Here is a 17,251-nt window from a genome sequence, read left to right as displayed (position 1 = left end):
GCATCTAACAATGAGACTCTTTTTGGTATGGACTATATATATTATCTTTATGGTTCAATATAAGCATTTTTTTTAAAAAAGCAGTCTCTTACATTTGAGAAACACTTAAGCAATTTCTACCTCTCCTCTCCTCATAAATACGCCAACATTAGGTGAGGCATACCTACTGGATCCCTCAAAAATAGTTTTGGCAGTTTGTATGTATAGAATTACGCTTGTTTGTGTTTCATTTTTATCTTTAAATGAAGTGCTTAATAACTTTTTTCTGTTCTTGAATATATAGAAAAGTGTATGCTCATCAGCTAGAGATAACCAGTGTTAACATGAGGGTGTATTTCTCCCCCTTAAAGCTGGTTGAGATCATACTCTTTGGCATTCTTCCTTCTTTTTTAAAAATTACTCAATGGTTAGTATAATTTCTATGTTATTAAGAAGTCTGTGTAAGTTTTTTTGGATGAAAAAACTTCATATAGTTGTGATCTAACATGTTTCTAATGTTGGCTTACCATCATGGCTGATAATTTAGGAGTACTGAAGAATCAGACTACTTCTGATCTAACTGTTGGTCTAGTATGTGTGTGCATGATATAATGATCCAGGTCATAATTTATCTTTGGAGCTAATCCCTAGTCAAATGAATTTCTAGTTATCTTGTTGGCTCCATTCTGTTTCCTTTTCTTACATTAATCTGGTTCTTGATGAATTATTATAGTAGCGTCACTTTTTTTTTCTTTCTGAAACATTCCCTGACTGAGACTTAATGCTGCTGTTTAGGATAAAGATGGTGATAGAGCGGTTCACCATGCCGCTTTTGGAGATGAGGGAGCTGTTATAGAAGTGCTGCACCGAGGCAGCGCTGATCTGAACGCCAGAAACAAGCGCAGGCAGACACCGCTTCACATTGCTGTCAATAAAGGTCACCTTCAGGTGGTGAAGACGTTACTGGACTTTGGCTGTCATCCCAGTCTTCAGGTAAAACTATTAAAGAATTATATTGTGCAGGTATTTCCAGGATTCTTTTAAATGGCAATACTAGTTTCTGTGGCAAGCATTCCTTTGCTATCAGTCCTTTCTGTATGATCATAGTGAATGATTCCAAAGGTATCCATAAAATTGGCAGCTATTCCTTCTTAGAAAAGCCTTTGTTAAGAAAGTGTCAGTAAATTGATTTTGTATGGGGGAGTTGGTGATGGGGACTTGTAAAAATATCAGCTAGGAGTTGATTTAACTTTATGGACCATGACAGTGAGCTTTAGCAATTCATAATAGTTACTTCAGAGGAGTCTAGATTATTTTAATTGTAACTTAGTTTATCCTAGATCGTTGGTCTAGTCCTTAATCTAGTCTTGGAAGATTTTCTGATTTAGAAAATATATATGGAGTTTTAGGATTGATTTTATAATAGATATGGAATTTTAGGGTGTAACTGTTAATGGTAGGAGTGTGGTATAGAGGCCCATTGTAAGCTAATGAGTTGGGTGGGGGGGTCAGCTTTCTGTCTCATTAAAATTTTGATTGTATTTGAGGATACTTCCTTGCTTTTATTTTCTTTGGAAAACTCTAGCATGTTTATTGTATTGTCCATCTAGATTGACTAGAAATTTCTTTACTGTAGTGAGGCTAGTATTTCTTGCCTGCATTTTGAAATTTAACACACAGCATGTTTTATTACTACTGGTTGTTGGATATGGCTTCTGTTTTTCTTTGCTTAGTAGATCATTATAAGAATTAACTTTACATATAATAATTAATTGAAGAAGAGCTAATGAAAATCTCTTAAAACTTTGAAAAAAAAAAAAAGGATTCGGAAGGCGATACTCCTCTTCATGATGCAATAAGTAAGAAACGTGATGACATCCTGGCAGTTCTTCTAGAAGCTGGAGCAGATGTTACCATTACGAACAACAATGGGTTTAATGCTCTGCACCATGCTGCACTGAGAGGAAACCCCAGGTAAAGATGTCACCTTTTACTATTTCCTATGCAGTTAAAAATAGGTTTCTGTTGTGGGCTCCCTTTTTCTGATGCTTATAAGGAAGTGATTTTGGCTTATTTTAATACTTTAAATTGTTTTAAAATCTGAGGAAATTATGCCTTTAATAGATTAGTTTTATATTTTTTTTTTGTTAAACTAATACAGGTATCATGAAATGACTATTTAGATTTATGTTAAATATGGGTATAAAATATCAGGAATACTTGTATTCTAAAGGTTTAATTAAAATGCATTCCACCTGGAGATTTATGTGTCTTCAAGATCATTCTCAAGCGTCCTCTTACCAAAACCTCGTGTTATCTGTTTTTTTTTTTTCTTTTATTCCAAGTTGTCTATTTGCACAGTAATTTTTTTTAAACTTTTGACTAAAAACTTTTAAGTTACCTAATTTTTTATTAATAATGTAATTAACTATGAACTTCTAGTACAGATGTCTTCTAACCATTGTTAGGGTAATAAATGGTCTACTGAAAAAAGTGCTTGTTGGCGAAGTTTGAGAAAGACTTTTGGGAAGTCATAAAATTCATAAAGGATCTGCAGAGTCTCACAGAAAAGAAAATTGCTTAGCTTTGCTTAATGAAGAACTTTCTGTGAATGAATTTTTTGAAACAACTTTACCTTGAGAAGCATTTTGGAAAATTCTGGGGAATTCCCCAGGGATCTAGTGGTTAGTACTCTCTGCTCTAACTGCTAAGAGCCTGGGTTCAGGTCCTGGTTGGGGAACTACCTCGTGTTGAGGCCCCAAAATAATAATTACAGTAATAGTAATAATAATAATAAAAAATAAACTCTTTAAAAAAAAGAAAATTCTTCATTAGATGTCTTGTGTTTATAGTTGAATCAAGCCACGTGTATTGACTGAGGAAGATATTTACTTGGAAGTTTATTTTGATAATTTAAAAATTTAAAAAAATTTGAGATGTAATTGACATATGATACTATATTAATGTCCCTTGTGGCTTCCCTCGTGGCTCAGCTAGTAAAGAATGCGCCTGCAATGTGGGAGACCTGGGTTCGATCCCTAGGTTGGGAAGATCCCCTGTAGAAGGGAACGGCTACCCACTCCAGTATTCTGGCCTAGAGGATACCACGGATTGTGTAGTCCATGGGGTCGCAAAGAGTCAGACATGACTAAGTGACCTTCATTCATTTCACTTCACTTTATTATATTAATATCATGTATTAAAAATAGTGATTTGATATTTGTATATATTGTGACGTGATTGCCACAGTATGTCTAGTTAACATCCATCACCATGCATAGTTCTGAATTTTTTTCTTATGATAAGAACTTCTAAGATCTATTTGCTCAGCAGCTTTCAAATATACAATGCAATATTATTAATTGTAGACACTATAATTTCTTATTCTTTGGTTCCATATTGCATTTTTACAAGATGTTTCCTTTTACAATAATTTTTTGCTGTTTTTTTTAGCTTCTTAAGATCACCACTAGAGGGTGAGCACAGAGAACAAAAGAAGTTTATTGAAGTTGGCTATTGGTACTGTAACAATAGATATATAATCTAGGATGAAATAAATGGCCATATTTTAGGTTATGTCTTGATTTGTTTTTTCAGATTTTAAATATTTGAACACACCAAATATTTAATGTTGATATTGTAAAGGAGAGAAAATAGTATTATGTGTTCCCTGCCTTTCAAATAAAAGGTGGTGGTGATAGATTTACCACATGCAAGTAGTTGACATGCATTATCTCATTTAATCCCTTGAACAGCTTTTTGAAGCAGGAAGCAGGTGTTAATACCCTCATTTTATAGATGAAGAATATGAAGCTTATAAAGAAATGAAGTTTATCAATACTTGTATTCAAGGTCATGCAGCTGCCCAGTGAAACAGCTGGAACTTGAGCATGGTCTATTTGAATTTAGAGTCATTTGATCTTAGCTGCCTTATATTATTTCCTCTGTATTATGGGCTGTATGTGAGGTAAGGCTAGAACACATGGACAGTGAATGATTTAACCAAGAGTATACCAATACACCAAGCTGATTTCTGTGTCATGAGCCTATCTTTTAAGTTTATCTCCCACTAATTAAAATCTCTCTGCCCACCTTGACTTTCAGCTATACTGTACTACTCTCTCTCCCTAAAAGTTTCTGCTCTTTTCCTTCACTGATTTAACATTTTCTTTCTTTAAGATGCCCTTAACTGACTTTCTCCCTGAGGTCTTAGATTTCATCTTTGAAATTATTTTCCGTTTGCCCTATACTTCCTTGTTCTGTGTTCCTGTTTTCTGCAGTTATCTTCTTTGTGCTGTCCCTTAGTATGTGCATTTTTATGTTTCTTTCTGTTAAAATTTTGGGCACAAATATTTGTGTATCTCCCATAATGCCTTGACTGTAGGTGAGGACTCAATACATGTTAGTCTTAATTTGACAGGACAGTGTTAGATATCACAAGAGTGTATAATCGATTAAAATAAAAATTCTATAGAGAAATTGTCAGGAGTTCATACAGAGCAAGTATTTCAAGTTAGAATTGACAAAAAGATTTTCTTGAGGGAATTTAATTTAGGTTATATAATATTTTTAAGTTATAAAGTTTAAGGTAGATTAAAAACTAAAGTGTTTAGGAGATGAGTAACTTTTAAATATTTTGAATTGTTTAACTTTATTGAGCACATTGAGAGCAGGCTAGTATATTTAATAATGTTAAACCAAGGAGGGGGAAAAATACTACTTCTGTTTCTTTAATTCTTGAGAATTCCTCTGGAAATTTGTAACAGTGACTCCTCCAACCAGATAATTGATGTCAGGTGACATAAAAAAAAGAGAAAAAAATAAACACTTTGATTCTACAACAAAGTGGTGCTTTAGTTAAAGGTATATGATTTCTTTATTCCTATTTGCTTAAGACATTTTATGCAGTTGTGACTGTAGATTGTCAGATAAAGGATGATTTTAATTGAACATGAAAGAATATGAGAAGATGTTGCAAGTTATTTATTTGTTGTAATTGTAAACTGGGTTATTTTGAGTTTTTTTTTTTTTTATATCAGATTTCTTATTCTTAAAATTGACTTTTCTTTCCTGGTACTAACCAGTGATGTCGTAAGACAGAAGGAACCATTTAAACTCAGAATTAAGAGAAAAAAGGTCTTCTCATTTTACAATTGAGGAAACAGGTTTGGAGAGTTGAAATATCTATATAAGTAAAAGGTAGCAATGCTTAGTATTTTGTCCCTCTTTTGAGGATTAAAGTTTTTTGGTTCAGTATCAGAAGAGTTACATTTAAGTCTGTCCGCCAAAGGCTCTACAGTTACATTGTCTCCTCTTCCACCTTACCTATCAATGTTCTGATAAATAGCAGTCAGTTAATTGCTAATCACATGAAGGGTGGTGACTTGGCATTTCTGGAGTTTTGTTTTATATAATGTTATGAAGTGAAGTGAAAGTCACTCAGTTGTGTTCGACTCTTTGTGACGCCATGGACTATACAGTCCATGGAATTCTCCAGGCCAGAATACTGGAGTGGGTAGCTTTTCCCCTTCTCTGGGGAATCTTCCCAACCCATTCGAACCCAGGTCTCCCTCATTGCAGGTGGATTCTTTACCAGCTGAGCCACCAGGAAAACCCATTTAATGTTATACTTTTCTTTAATTTAAAATAGTGCATGTCCACACTGTGGCATTCCTGTTACGGTTTCAGGTGACCTTCTCAGATATTTTCTTCCTTTGAAAGAAGTTTTGTTTTTTTAAAAATTTTGTGGCACAGTCTGCATTTCAATATCATTTCTTTTCTGAAGGACAAGAAATTTAATACAGAGACCATAAATGAATAAAATAATTTTATTTGAAAGCCTTACATCATTCACACAGTTTTTCATAAAACTGTTTATTAACATCATATACTACTATAGCTCTTTCAAGTAGAATTAACAGTTACAAATTATTTGACTTAAACCATAATTTGAATAAATAAGTTGAAATTAGTTGACATGTAATTGATAATGATAAATGAAAATGCTGGCTGTCCTGTAGTAATCAATGCATAGCTACAGCTGGTTGAAGGGGACCAAATCCATTGAAGAGGCGATTTGGTTCCATTTTACCAGCTCTAGCAAAGCATTGCCGTGCTGCTAGCTGGGGACCTAAAACAGTTAAATTTTTTTTATTTTGAATTTTAAATTATGATCCTTCCTCAAATGTTAAGAGAATCTCACATCAGTATTTCAGCCATGAATTGTAAAACTTTATTTTCTGAAGGCACTTCTCCTGCTGTTTCCCACTCTAGTTGTGCAGAAGTCTTTACCCTTTAGCACGTTGTTAGTGCATTAAGGAGTTATCAATGTACACCTTTATTTTTTTTTAACACTTTTGCTGAGTTCTTAAATATAGACAGTGACCTGTTTCAAAACCAGCACCATTTAAAAAGAGCATATGGACCTTGATGTGTATCAGAGTAATGTTTTCTATGTATCTTTGAGCCGTAAACCAAATAAGCAGGTGAAATAGGTTAGGGAGGAATACTGCTAGTCAGTCACACTTTTCTCCCGCCACTTCTTTTTTTAGCATAATGCTTAAAGACTAACAGCAGGTTGCTGACAGGGAGGGAAGGATGAATGGCCTTAAGAAAAGTACCTCTGGTACCCTTTGGTTTATAAATAGATCACACGTGTATTCAGTGTATTGCTTAGACTTGTGTTGAAGGAACTGCCTTGCATGATAGCTTATTTTTCTTTCTTTTTGCTTATGTAGTGTTACTAACCATAGGTTAATAATTGAACTCTCTTAAAAGTCTAGTTGCTTGACTGAATTCTCTGTCATCTCGGGTACAGATTGCCTGGTTACTTCTCATTATCTGCTTAATAATACATTGTGGTTAGGAATAATCATGAATTTGAGTATGAAAATTACCGCTAAAACTCAGTACAGCAAGTTTTTGTTATAAGGGAATTTCAGTATTGAGAAGGGATGTCTTCTGAAAATACCTTTTTAAAATAAAACTTTGAACAGTTAGAGTTTGCCTGTAAGGTAAGTGCTCTCACTGAAATATTAGTAAAAAAATAGTTATGTGTTTTGAACCAAACTGGGAGAAGGTCAACACTAATTCAGGCAATATTCAAACACTTCTAGTATTAAGTATATCCCACATCTGTTGGCTGAAGGGTATCATGCTGCTGGTGAAATTCATGTAACTACAATTATTTCCATCATTTATTCTAATAGAAAAGAAACAGGTGTTAAATTGCCTGGACTTAAGTGCTGAAGATAGCAATAAAACTGACTTCTATTTTTACTAGTTATATGGGAGCTGTTTAGCAGATCCAGTTGCTCAAGTGTGCTTTGGATGGCAGTTCAGTTTCATATACTGGCCATATCGGGGCAAGAGAGGCCAGGGGGGAAAAAAAAATAGTACAGCATTTGATAATGTCAGCATCTGTTATCCCTGTCAGAGAGACAGTTGAAATGTTTGAGTTACACCAGTGTCAGCAGATGCCCAGAGTTTAATATGTACTCAGTTAAAAATGAACAGCTGATCTAAGTGATAGATGTGACATTTTAGAGTGATTGAAAATACTCTTAGATATGTTAAGTTTAACTTGTAAGCATTAGAATCAGTGTATAATTATACTTTTTCAAATGAATAATAGATACTGTCATTTTCTAAGGTTTGGAAGCTCTTAATATTGTAGCAACAAGATTCTTAGTTGCTGGAATGTTTTAAAATAATTATTAGAAACTTTTATACCCATAGAATGGTGAATATAATTGCTTACTATAAAACATAGATAAAGTAATACCCTTTGAGTAGTTTCATAGAGGAACCTCTACTTTTGAGGTGTATATTGTCAGTTTTTGATGTTTAGGGCATGTATAGTTAAACTTAATGAATGGAATATGAAGCTTTGCCATCCTTTTTGTGGATAGTCAGGAAGAAGGTCTATTCTTGAGTGAGTTAAGCTTTGAACTGATTTTTTTTTTCTTTGAAAATGTAAAATTTTAAAATTAATGAACTTTAATTTCCAATAAATATTCTATAACTTCTATGCTTATATGTAAGTCATTCTCTCCTTTTTAATCTGCTGATTAAATGAAAATCACCTTTTGACAATTATCTAGTTGTCTTATTAAACAGAAAATTAACAATTCATGAATAACCTTATGACCATTTCTATTCAACTGTGACAAAAAGTTTAGACATGTGATGACATGTCTGAATACTCTAATCAAAAGAAATTATTAGAATATATGAATATTAATATTTATTTTCCAAATCTATTATAGTAGCTTAAAATAGGTACTACTTATAAATTGTTGCTAAGAGCTTTATCATTTATAATATTTATCTATATAAGTATATATTGTACAAAATACATTTCACGTAAAATGTAAAATGTATTTTAATATCTCTAGCATACTATAAACAGTAGGCTATCATGTTTATAAAAAATTGAAGTGTATGCCTAGTACCAATAAAAGATGGTTATTCTTTCTGTGTAAATTGGTTTCATGATTGTAGTGTTTCATTTTATGTGCCCTCTTTGGAGAAAGCAAATTCAAGGATAGTATAGATAATAAGTTAATTTATTTTAATATTTGGCAGTCTGTGACCAATGTGCCTTATTGACTTATACCTATCTCCCAGAATTTTATCATTTTTCTTGAATAAATTGTATGTCTTGATTTAAACTAAATACTTACATAGCATTGAAAGTGGAAACTGGATTAGGGAGAAGGACAGGGACCACTTTTTCTTCTTTGAGAGTAGAATTTTACTTGAAAGATAGTCTTTAAAAATTATAGCTATGTCTGTAGCTTTCAGAAAGAAAACTTAAAACACCGAAACTTGCTTCAGGAATTCTTCTAATATTGTTAAATTATAATTAAATTATATTGTTAATTATAATTATTCTTCATATCAAAATATGAAGAATAGCTGTTGAAATCCAAATGAAGTCAGCTTTTGTTAAATGTCAGCCCTACTAATATGATACATTAAAATTAAATTGTGGAGACAGAAAATGGGTCATGTGTATCATTTCTTTGTACTAGTATCTCTGTTTTCTCTTTTGTATTCAAATTTTAATCATGTGAGTACTTAATTTAAAAATGTAAAATGTAGTATGCTTTAAACTTAAAAGATTTAAAAGGAATTCCATGTTAATTTTAAATCTACTTCAGTAGAACTTTTTTCCTCATGATATATAAATCAGCAACAGTTAGTTTCCATCTGAAAGTAGTAGGTACATTTTCTGGTGTTAGTATTGCCAAAGGTCATCTCTTTCATAGGTCAATTGAACATATGAAGGTCATTCACATAGCTGCAGTCTAGTTTCCTCATGGTGGTTTATTGCCTACCAAAAATACATACTTCTTTACATTCCATAGCATTGTATGTTCATATGGGTACATAAAGAAGTATGTACTCTGAGTAGGTATTACTAAGTTGTTAGCTGTAAAAACATGACATGTTTTATTTTCCCATTTTTTAGTAAAACTTTCAGCTTACTGATGGAGAGCAATGGTAGGTCATTTGCAGAGAATATCAGAGACTAAACTTCATAACAGATTTACCTGAGGCATGGCATTAGTGCCGTTTATGGTTCCTTGTTCTTGGTAGACATACACTTCTAAACATTGACCAGTTATCTGTTGAACTTTGTCCTGGTTTGGTTCTTTTTGAGAGATATCCATTGAATCAGTGGGGATTTACAGAGTGTATTTCAGAAATTGGTAAGATCAGCCTAGTATTTCTTCATAGTCTTCAGAGCAAATTTCTTCTTATTTTTTAGTTTGCTTCTAGAACCTACAAGTAGACAGTAATTAATTTGGTGCATGTTCTTTTTACCAGCTAGATATCTTATTAAAGACTTAATAATTAACCAATTAGTACTACTTCTGATGTTGACTCTAAAGTTGAAAAAACAAGGAGAAAAACTGGATCTTTTTAGAGTATGAATGAACTGAATTTTTTTTTTAATGATTATTTTTTTTGTTAGTTTTGTTTTAAAGGTCACAGATAAGAACTCATGATCATTTGAAAACCTCTGTGTTGTTCCTTTCTTATTAGTTACTTACCTGATTTTCGCAGTATGGTGGTCCTGTCTGGGTTAAATATAAATTTAGATAGAGGAATTAATATCTAATTTTGGTGAGTTGAGTTGTTCTGATACTTTGATTTTTTTTTTTTTAATAGGAAGGATAAGTACCAGAACAGTCAAGTTTTCCAAAGTCACACTTAAAAGAAATGAAAGGTATTAGCTAGTGAGCAGTTGGGTTTTAGCTTCGTCCTTTAGCATGAAAGTTGCCTTTTATTATTGTGGCATTAAGAAGTTAATTTATAAGACCATAAGAAAATTTCAGATCTGAGAGAGGAGGGGTAATAAAAGACATGGAAAGTAGAATTCCTGAAGCCCGTTGTAAGAAGTGACTGTAGCTCATAGAGCGCAGAGGACCACGTAGCAGGAGATGGTCCAGTACTACAGCAGTTTCAGCAATGCAGCATTTGAGTTTCACCATCCATATTCTGGTTTAATTTTGTGCCCAGCTATCAGAGGAAGCACTAAAAACCATTTTGTGATCTCCCAAGTTTCTTGGTTGACTAAACCTTGAAAGAGTTAATAGTTTTTAACCTGCTCTGAAGGCAGGTGGCCATTTCCTAGGGATACAGAATCAGCACTTAATCTGAAACAGTAAAGACTGACTCTTTAATAATGTAAAAGACAGGAATGGACTTGTACAGGTTTGACATTGAGTCATCTGTCATGATATTTGAACAGCATTCCTTTTTACGCTGCATAAGGTCTCTGCTTGAACTGTGAAAAAACGGCTATGCCCAGGTAGAATTTAACAATAAAAGCAGGTATTGAGTCGACAGTAGGTAAGCATGCAGAAAACCGTAAACCTCCATTAAAGTACAGCCCTGTGGTGCTGTGTTTGTTACCTGTAAGCTTAGTGTCATGAGCAGGGAGAGAAAGAATGACCCAGAGTCACGCCAGTAGCAGCCATCTCATCTTGATCGGCTCTTCACTCTGTTTGCTGAATCAGCGCTTCTTTTCATGAGCCAGGGGAAGTAAAGGGGAAGTTACCAGTGAACACAGGACCCCACCTTTTAATATAAATTTGGAAAACAAGTGAACAAACAAAGTATATCAGCCATCTTTTCCCTCTGCCTTCCCTTATGCTTAAGGGAAAAAAAAAAAAAAAACTTTAATAAAATTGAGTCAGCGTTGGCCATTTGATTTGGAATGTCCTATTACTGGTATTGCATGAATATGAGTACCTTGTCTCTGGTGTATAGAAAGTGAAGCAACCGGGAAAGGTTGCTTCAACGGCCAAGAAAATGCACCTCACTAATTGCTCAGATGGAATGCTTCAGAAATGGGGAAAAAGTTGCAGAGGAGGTTACTTTTACAATCTAAAAAAGACACACGCACACACACACACAAACCCAGCAAAAACCAAAACACACCTCACTCCCCCCCCCACCAAATAACTGTAAACATTCACCCTGTTTCCTTTGCCCACCAGAGGACATTGGGGTCTTCTGACTTCTCAGGAAATGTTCTGCATCTTTCTTGCTGTGGAATTTTTGTTTGTTTGTTTTTAGTTGCCAGGATTAGATGGTAGATCTGTATTGAAGCTACCTTGTCATATCCAGAGGTCAAGTCTGCAAGCAAGGTCAGGACTTCCACATGGTCACTACAGAGGTTAACTTATATTCTTCCCTCAGTGGCCACAGGCTGAACTGTTACAGCTTTATAGGCAGCTAAGCATTTGAAACATGCACTCCCAGGCAAACAGCCTCTCTTGTGCCTCTCTCTTCCCTGACCATATTTAGTCAACCATAGCAAAAAATAGTCTCTCAGCTGTCGATTGTCGATCCAAAAGCTGAGGAAGCCTCTATCTTGCTCTCTGCCTATTGATTATTCATCCTGCGGTCCAAACACTGCCTTGCCATTTGTCCTGCATTTTTTTTTTTTTCAAAGCACTGCCAAATAAAGCGGTCTCTCATGTTTCCACTTACACATCCCAGATTTATACTGAGCTTGCGCTGAGGCTAGGAAAGCCTGATGCGGCTGCCACTATACTTAGAAGCACTGCAGCGAAAAAAGGAAAGAGAAAAAATATTACCCTGGCTAGTAGCAAGATGGTCTTTGGACAGATATGGGACAAGTAAAGTCCCTCTGCTGCCAAAATATATTTCATAACCTGTTTTTTTTTTTTTTAAATCAGTAAACAAAGAAAAAAAAAGCAGGATAATGATATTTTACATAGCTCAAGGCCTGAAGGGATTTTGTAGTGTTACCTTTAGGGCTCGTCGTTGCTACACATTCTTTTTAAATTTAATAAATAATAATTGAATGGAAAAATACATAGAAAGGGTAAGTAGAACCAGTGTATTGAAGGTGAAGAGATCACTCAGGAGGAAAGGAGGAATGTGTAAATGAAATCTTGGAAACGCTACTTAAAACTTTTAAATTAAAAAAACTTTTAATTCAGTGTCAGTTTTAATAAATTTTTTAGTAGTGCTTAGGTGAGAAACAGGGTCTGGAATGCTTTTTAGTAATTGTGTTACTTTTCTATTGAAACTATAGTTATATAACTATTGTAATGCATTAATTAAATTCTACTTTATTTTCAAGTGTGAAGTGGTTTTTTTCTCCTTTCTACATTGCTGTTCTGCTTTACTTTTCGAAATAGCATTTAGGCATGATCATTTCACACTTTGTTACAGATTCAACATAGTCATTAACCTTTCTGTAACTTGTTGCTGTTCAGTCACAAAGTCCAACTTTTGTCACCCAGTGGATTGTAGCCTGTCAGGCTTCTCTGTTCATGGGATTTCTTGGGCAAGTATACTGGAGTAGGTTGCCATTTCCTTCTCCAGGGGATCTTCCTAACCCAGGGATCGAACCCGTGTCTCCTGTATTGCAGATGAATTCTTTAAAACTGCTGAGCCACCAGGGAAGCCCTTCTGTAACTTTGTCACATAACGCATGTTGTAGGGGGAAAATACCTTTGTTCTAAACTTTACTAGCATATCACCATAAATTTTAATATTGAGATTTATTTTTTTAACCAAGGAGAAAAAAAAATTTAACATCAAATTCTGCAAACAAATGGCAGTACAATTTAAGATCTAACAAACCTAAGAATGCCTAGGAGAAACCAACTATACCTTGTTCTTAATTCATATATAGCCTCTTAAGTATTGATTCAGTTCAGTTCAGTCGTTAAGTCGTGTGCGACTCTTTGCAACTCCATGGACCCCAAGCACACCAGGCTTCCCTGTCCATCACCAACTCCTGGAGTTTATTCAAACTCATGTCCACTGAGTTGGTGATGCCATCCAACCATCTCATCCTCTGTCGTCCCCTTCTCCTCCTGCCCTCAATCTTTCCCAGCATCAGGGTCTTTTCCAATGAGTCAGTTCTTCTCATCAGGTGGCCAAATTATTGGGGTTTCAGCTTGAGCATCAGTCCTTCCAATGAATATTCAGGACTGAGTTCCTTTAGGATGGACTGGTTGGATCTCCTTGCAGTCCAAGGGACTCTCAAGAGTCTTCTCCAACACCACAGTTCAAAAGCATCAATTCTTCAGCGGTCAGCTTTCTTTATAGTCCAACTCTCACATCCATTGATTCAGTTAAGAACCAAAAAAAAACCATTTTCAGTTTTCTGAGCTCATTCTCCTACAAGGGAAGTTCGTCCTTGACATCTTTTTGGTCTTTAGCATTTTTTATAACATAGCAGTTTAATTATTTTGAATGGCTGTTTTAAAACAGTGACATAAAGCATGCTTCTGTAGATATTTGGGCAGTTTTATAGAGCCAGCTTTCCTAGATACTGAAGTAATCTTGGACAATTGTGAGAAAATGTTGCATCTCAGAGTACAAGAGAGGTTAATTTTAAAATTTCTAAACTACCTCATATTTCCTGACCATTTTGTAGCAGTGAAAGTCCTCCTTTCCCACCTCTCAAGCAAACACTCACATAGTGTATGAAAGGACAGGCACTTTTCTAAGGCCTTTAAAGTCCCCGTAATAGTCCTATGAAATAGCACTTGTGATTCTTTACACATTTTATAGATGAGGAAACTGAGGCATAGAAGGTAAGTACCCTGCTCAAGTCACCAGCCCTTTTGTTTTCTGGTACCAGAATGTGAGCCCAGGTGCTGTGGCTTCAGACTTAGATCTTTACCCCTGTGTCTGACACTGCTGTGGTTTAGAATAATGCAAGCAGTTAGGGCCTGGACTCCAGGGGACTGGAACCTACACCAGAAATGTGGCATGTTGAGCATTCTTGGCCCCCGTATGCGCAGAAAAATGACCGTTCATTTGATTGTTTCTTCCTTTGTTCCATTCAACTAAATTTTGAGCACCTCATACTAGGTGCACAAAGGGGGTATAAAGATGAGTAAAATGGCTTCCCTGGCTTACAGTGTAGAAGAGATAATTTTGGTTGTCCTATTTTAAGAATGATCGAGTCCTCACCTGTACAACCCTCCTGCAGCCTGTATTATCATTGCATATCTGTCATTTTGAGCTAATTTCTACTGCATTACCAAATTCCTGGTTAATGAATTTAAGCTAAATTAATGAACCTTTTAATTACAGTATCTGTCAAAAAAAAAAAGTTTGTGGGGAACAAAATTAAGCACACCAAAAAAATTTAACATTTGAGTCATGTCTGTTTATCCCTATAAATAGATGAAAGAAAATAAAAACTGTCCATATTCATTTGCTAAAATAATTATTACAGATAGCATGCTTGTCTCCATCCATTTAGATTGGGGTGGGTGTGTATTGAATAAAGATGTGTTCAAACTGTTAGATATTAACCTGCTCTTAGCGTGGCCTACAGAACTTCTGCTTGAGATTTACCAACTTTCTTAGCAGGTTCCTTTATGGATTCTGTACTAACATGCTTAAATTATATTCGGGGGATTGTTCAGTAGAAAGAATTTATTGAACCCCTAATATGTGCTATTATTTCAATGTCTTTTTTTACATTCAGTAATACTAATATGTAAGGCCTCCTCAGTTTAGCTACTGTGGTTTGTTTGGAAAAATGTTGCCCATCTCTGAAGAGAGATTGCAAAGCATGGCAGGTCCTAAAAATGGAGCCATTGCCATTTGACTGTTACATACCAGTGCAGACAGCTGCTTGTCCCCTCTGCTTCTTAGAACTCATTTGTTCATCATTCAGCAAACGTTTGAGTATTACCATGTGCCAAGGATTATGCTCGGCACCACTATTAGTTGTTCCGGAACTTAATGCTTCTTTGGCACTATTCACAAATGCCTGCTTAACTGGTAGTAAGATCTTATCCTTAAACCATCCATGTCCTTAACCTTTTGGAAAACAACCAGATTGAGAAATAAAGAAGAGTGTTTGAACGTTGGGGAAAGGATCTTCAAACCTCATACAGTGCTCCACCAGTGAGAGTCTGTTGGCTTAGTAAAATTATTGATTTATCGAACTGGTAACACCCTTATCCCAGCAACTCTAAGAGCCTTAGTGCTTGCAGCATAACAACAGAATCCTCTTAATTAGCTAAGGTGCTGTGGGGAACAGCTGACCTTCGTTGGTTATATTGTGGGGTCCTCAGATTGTCTGCCCCACAGGAGGAAAGGAGACAGACCATTCAGAACTGCTCTGGACATGAAGGGGAGGGGACCAGAGACTGTTCTTTCCTTCCTCTTAGCTCATACTGCAGGCTGGGCCCAAAGATTGACTTTTCTTGAGGTGTTGTGTTGTTTTTGTTTGCTTTTTGTGAAGGCAGTAGATCAAGAACTAACATTAATTAGCAGCTTTCTAATTAAGATGAGAAGGTTATAGGTCACTCTTAAAATTAAGCTACCCCAAATTTCCAGTATAGAAGAATTCCAGATCATTTATGTGAATACTCTATCTTCAAGGAAGTGGAATATAACTTTCCACCTGTTAAGAGTAGGCCACCTGTAGTGACTTCCTTCCAAAGAATGTAGATTATTATTCTGTAGTAGAGAAAGGGAGAAAAAGAGCAACTCTACAGTGGAGAAAGCGGACAGATGCTACCTCAACCAGATGGTCATGGTTAGCGTTGACAGATAAGTCATGTTGATAGTGTTCACCCTTGATGTGATGAAATGACACTGTCTTTGACACCTCCTCCTCAAAATTCATAATCCCAGTTGTAATCATCAGAAAACATCAGACAAATTACAAATAAGGAGCATTATATTACTGATTAGTACTCCTCAACATATAGTACTGATTAGTACTCTTCAACATCATCAAAAACAAGGAAAGTCTAAGAAACTGTCATAGTGAAAGGAAGCCTGAGGAGCCATGACAACTGAGTGTAATGTGGTATTCTGGAGCAGAAAGAGTACATTAAATAAAACTAAGGAAATTGGAGTGAAGTATGGTCTTTAGTTAATAACTGTCAGTACTGGTTCCTTAATGGTCACAAATGTATCATCCTAATGTACAGTATTAACAGTAGGGGTGAGGAACTCTGTACTGTCTTCACAATTTTCTAAAAGTTTGTTTAAAAATGGCAAAACCAAAAACTAATCTGACCACTTCTAGCTAGCTGTTGACTTTCACATTAATTTTGATTTGGCGCTATCTGCAGTATTTCTCCAGAACTTACAGCATTTGATCAGGAGTTGATTTTGTTATAATTCAGTTATCATAAGGTAGGTTTAGTCTTATATTCTTTTAAAAGTATATTAAAACAAAAAGTATATTTCAGAATAAATTTTGTCAAGACCAATCTTAAAAAGATTTAGTTATGTGAAAGGGAGCCTTTTTTTATTTGAATGCTGATGACTTTGAATTTATGAAAATTGTGAAGTGGATAGATTTGTATGAAAGGGGTATAAGGGCTAGATTTGGAAGGTGGCTGTTACAGATGTTCAGAGGAAAGGTAATGAAAGTCTATATAAAAGATATTAGGGCCCCTAGGAAATAATAGTATAGTTTTAAAAGGGAAAGTCAGCAGAACAAATTGAATGCAGGAGTGAGAAGGGAGGAGAGGGTCTAGAATGATTCCCATATTTCTGACTTGGGTGGCTGGTTAAATGATAATAAGAATAACCAAAATCAAGAATACAGGAGGAATTCTTGGGAAGGGGAAAAGGGAAATTTGTATTGTGTACTTCATAGATCTATAAACTTAGAATTGTAATAACACTATTATATTGAAGAGCTTTAGATTATACTAAAACATTTTACCTACATTATCTCATTTTAGTGCTTACAGAACTCTTTTCATATAGGCCCATAGAGATGACTAAC

The 17,251-nt window shown here is 35.0% G+C and overlaps 1 protein-coding gene and 1 long non-coding RNA gene across 2 annotated transcripts in view; one reads left to right on the top strand and one right to left on the bottom strand.

The window, feature by feature from the left end:
* The window catches only part of MIB1 (MIB E3 ubiquitin protein ligase 1), a 97,152-nt gene that overhangs the window by 51,906 nt on the left and 27,995 nt on the right, over positions 1–17,251 (top strand). Inside the window, exons 11-12 of the mRNA XM_043889471.1 lie at positions 775–972; positions 1,802–1,953. Coding sequence (XP_043745406.1) covers positions 775–972; positions 1,802–1,953 — 350 coding nt within the window. The remainder of the gene's footprint in view (positions 1–774; positions 973–1,801; positions 1,954–17,251) is intronic.
* On the bottom strand, positions 5,717–11,787 carry LOC122684934. The gene is made up of 4 exons (XR_006338197.1): positions 11,472–11,787; positions 10,906–11,014; positions 9,537–9,768; positions 5,717–5,758 (listed from the first exon to the last, which is right to left on the bottom strand). It is a non-coding gene; the product is annotated as an uncharacterized LOC122684934 (long non-coding RNA).

This window comes from Cervus elaphus, chromosome 27 (assembly GCF_910594005.1).
Source record: "Cervus elaphus chromosome 27, mCerEla1.1, whole genome shotgun sequence".
Taxonomy (NCBI): Eukaryota; Metazoa; Chordata; class Mammalia; order Artiodactyla; family Cervidae; genus Cervus; species Cervus elaphus.
The sequence above is the reverse complement of the archived record's forward strand: the minus strand, read 5'-3'. Positions and strand labels throughout refer to the sequence as shown.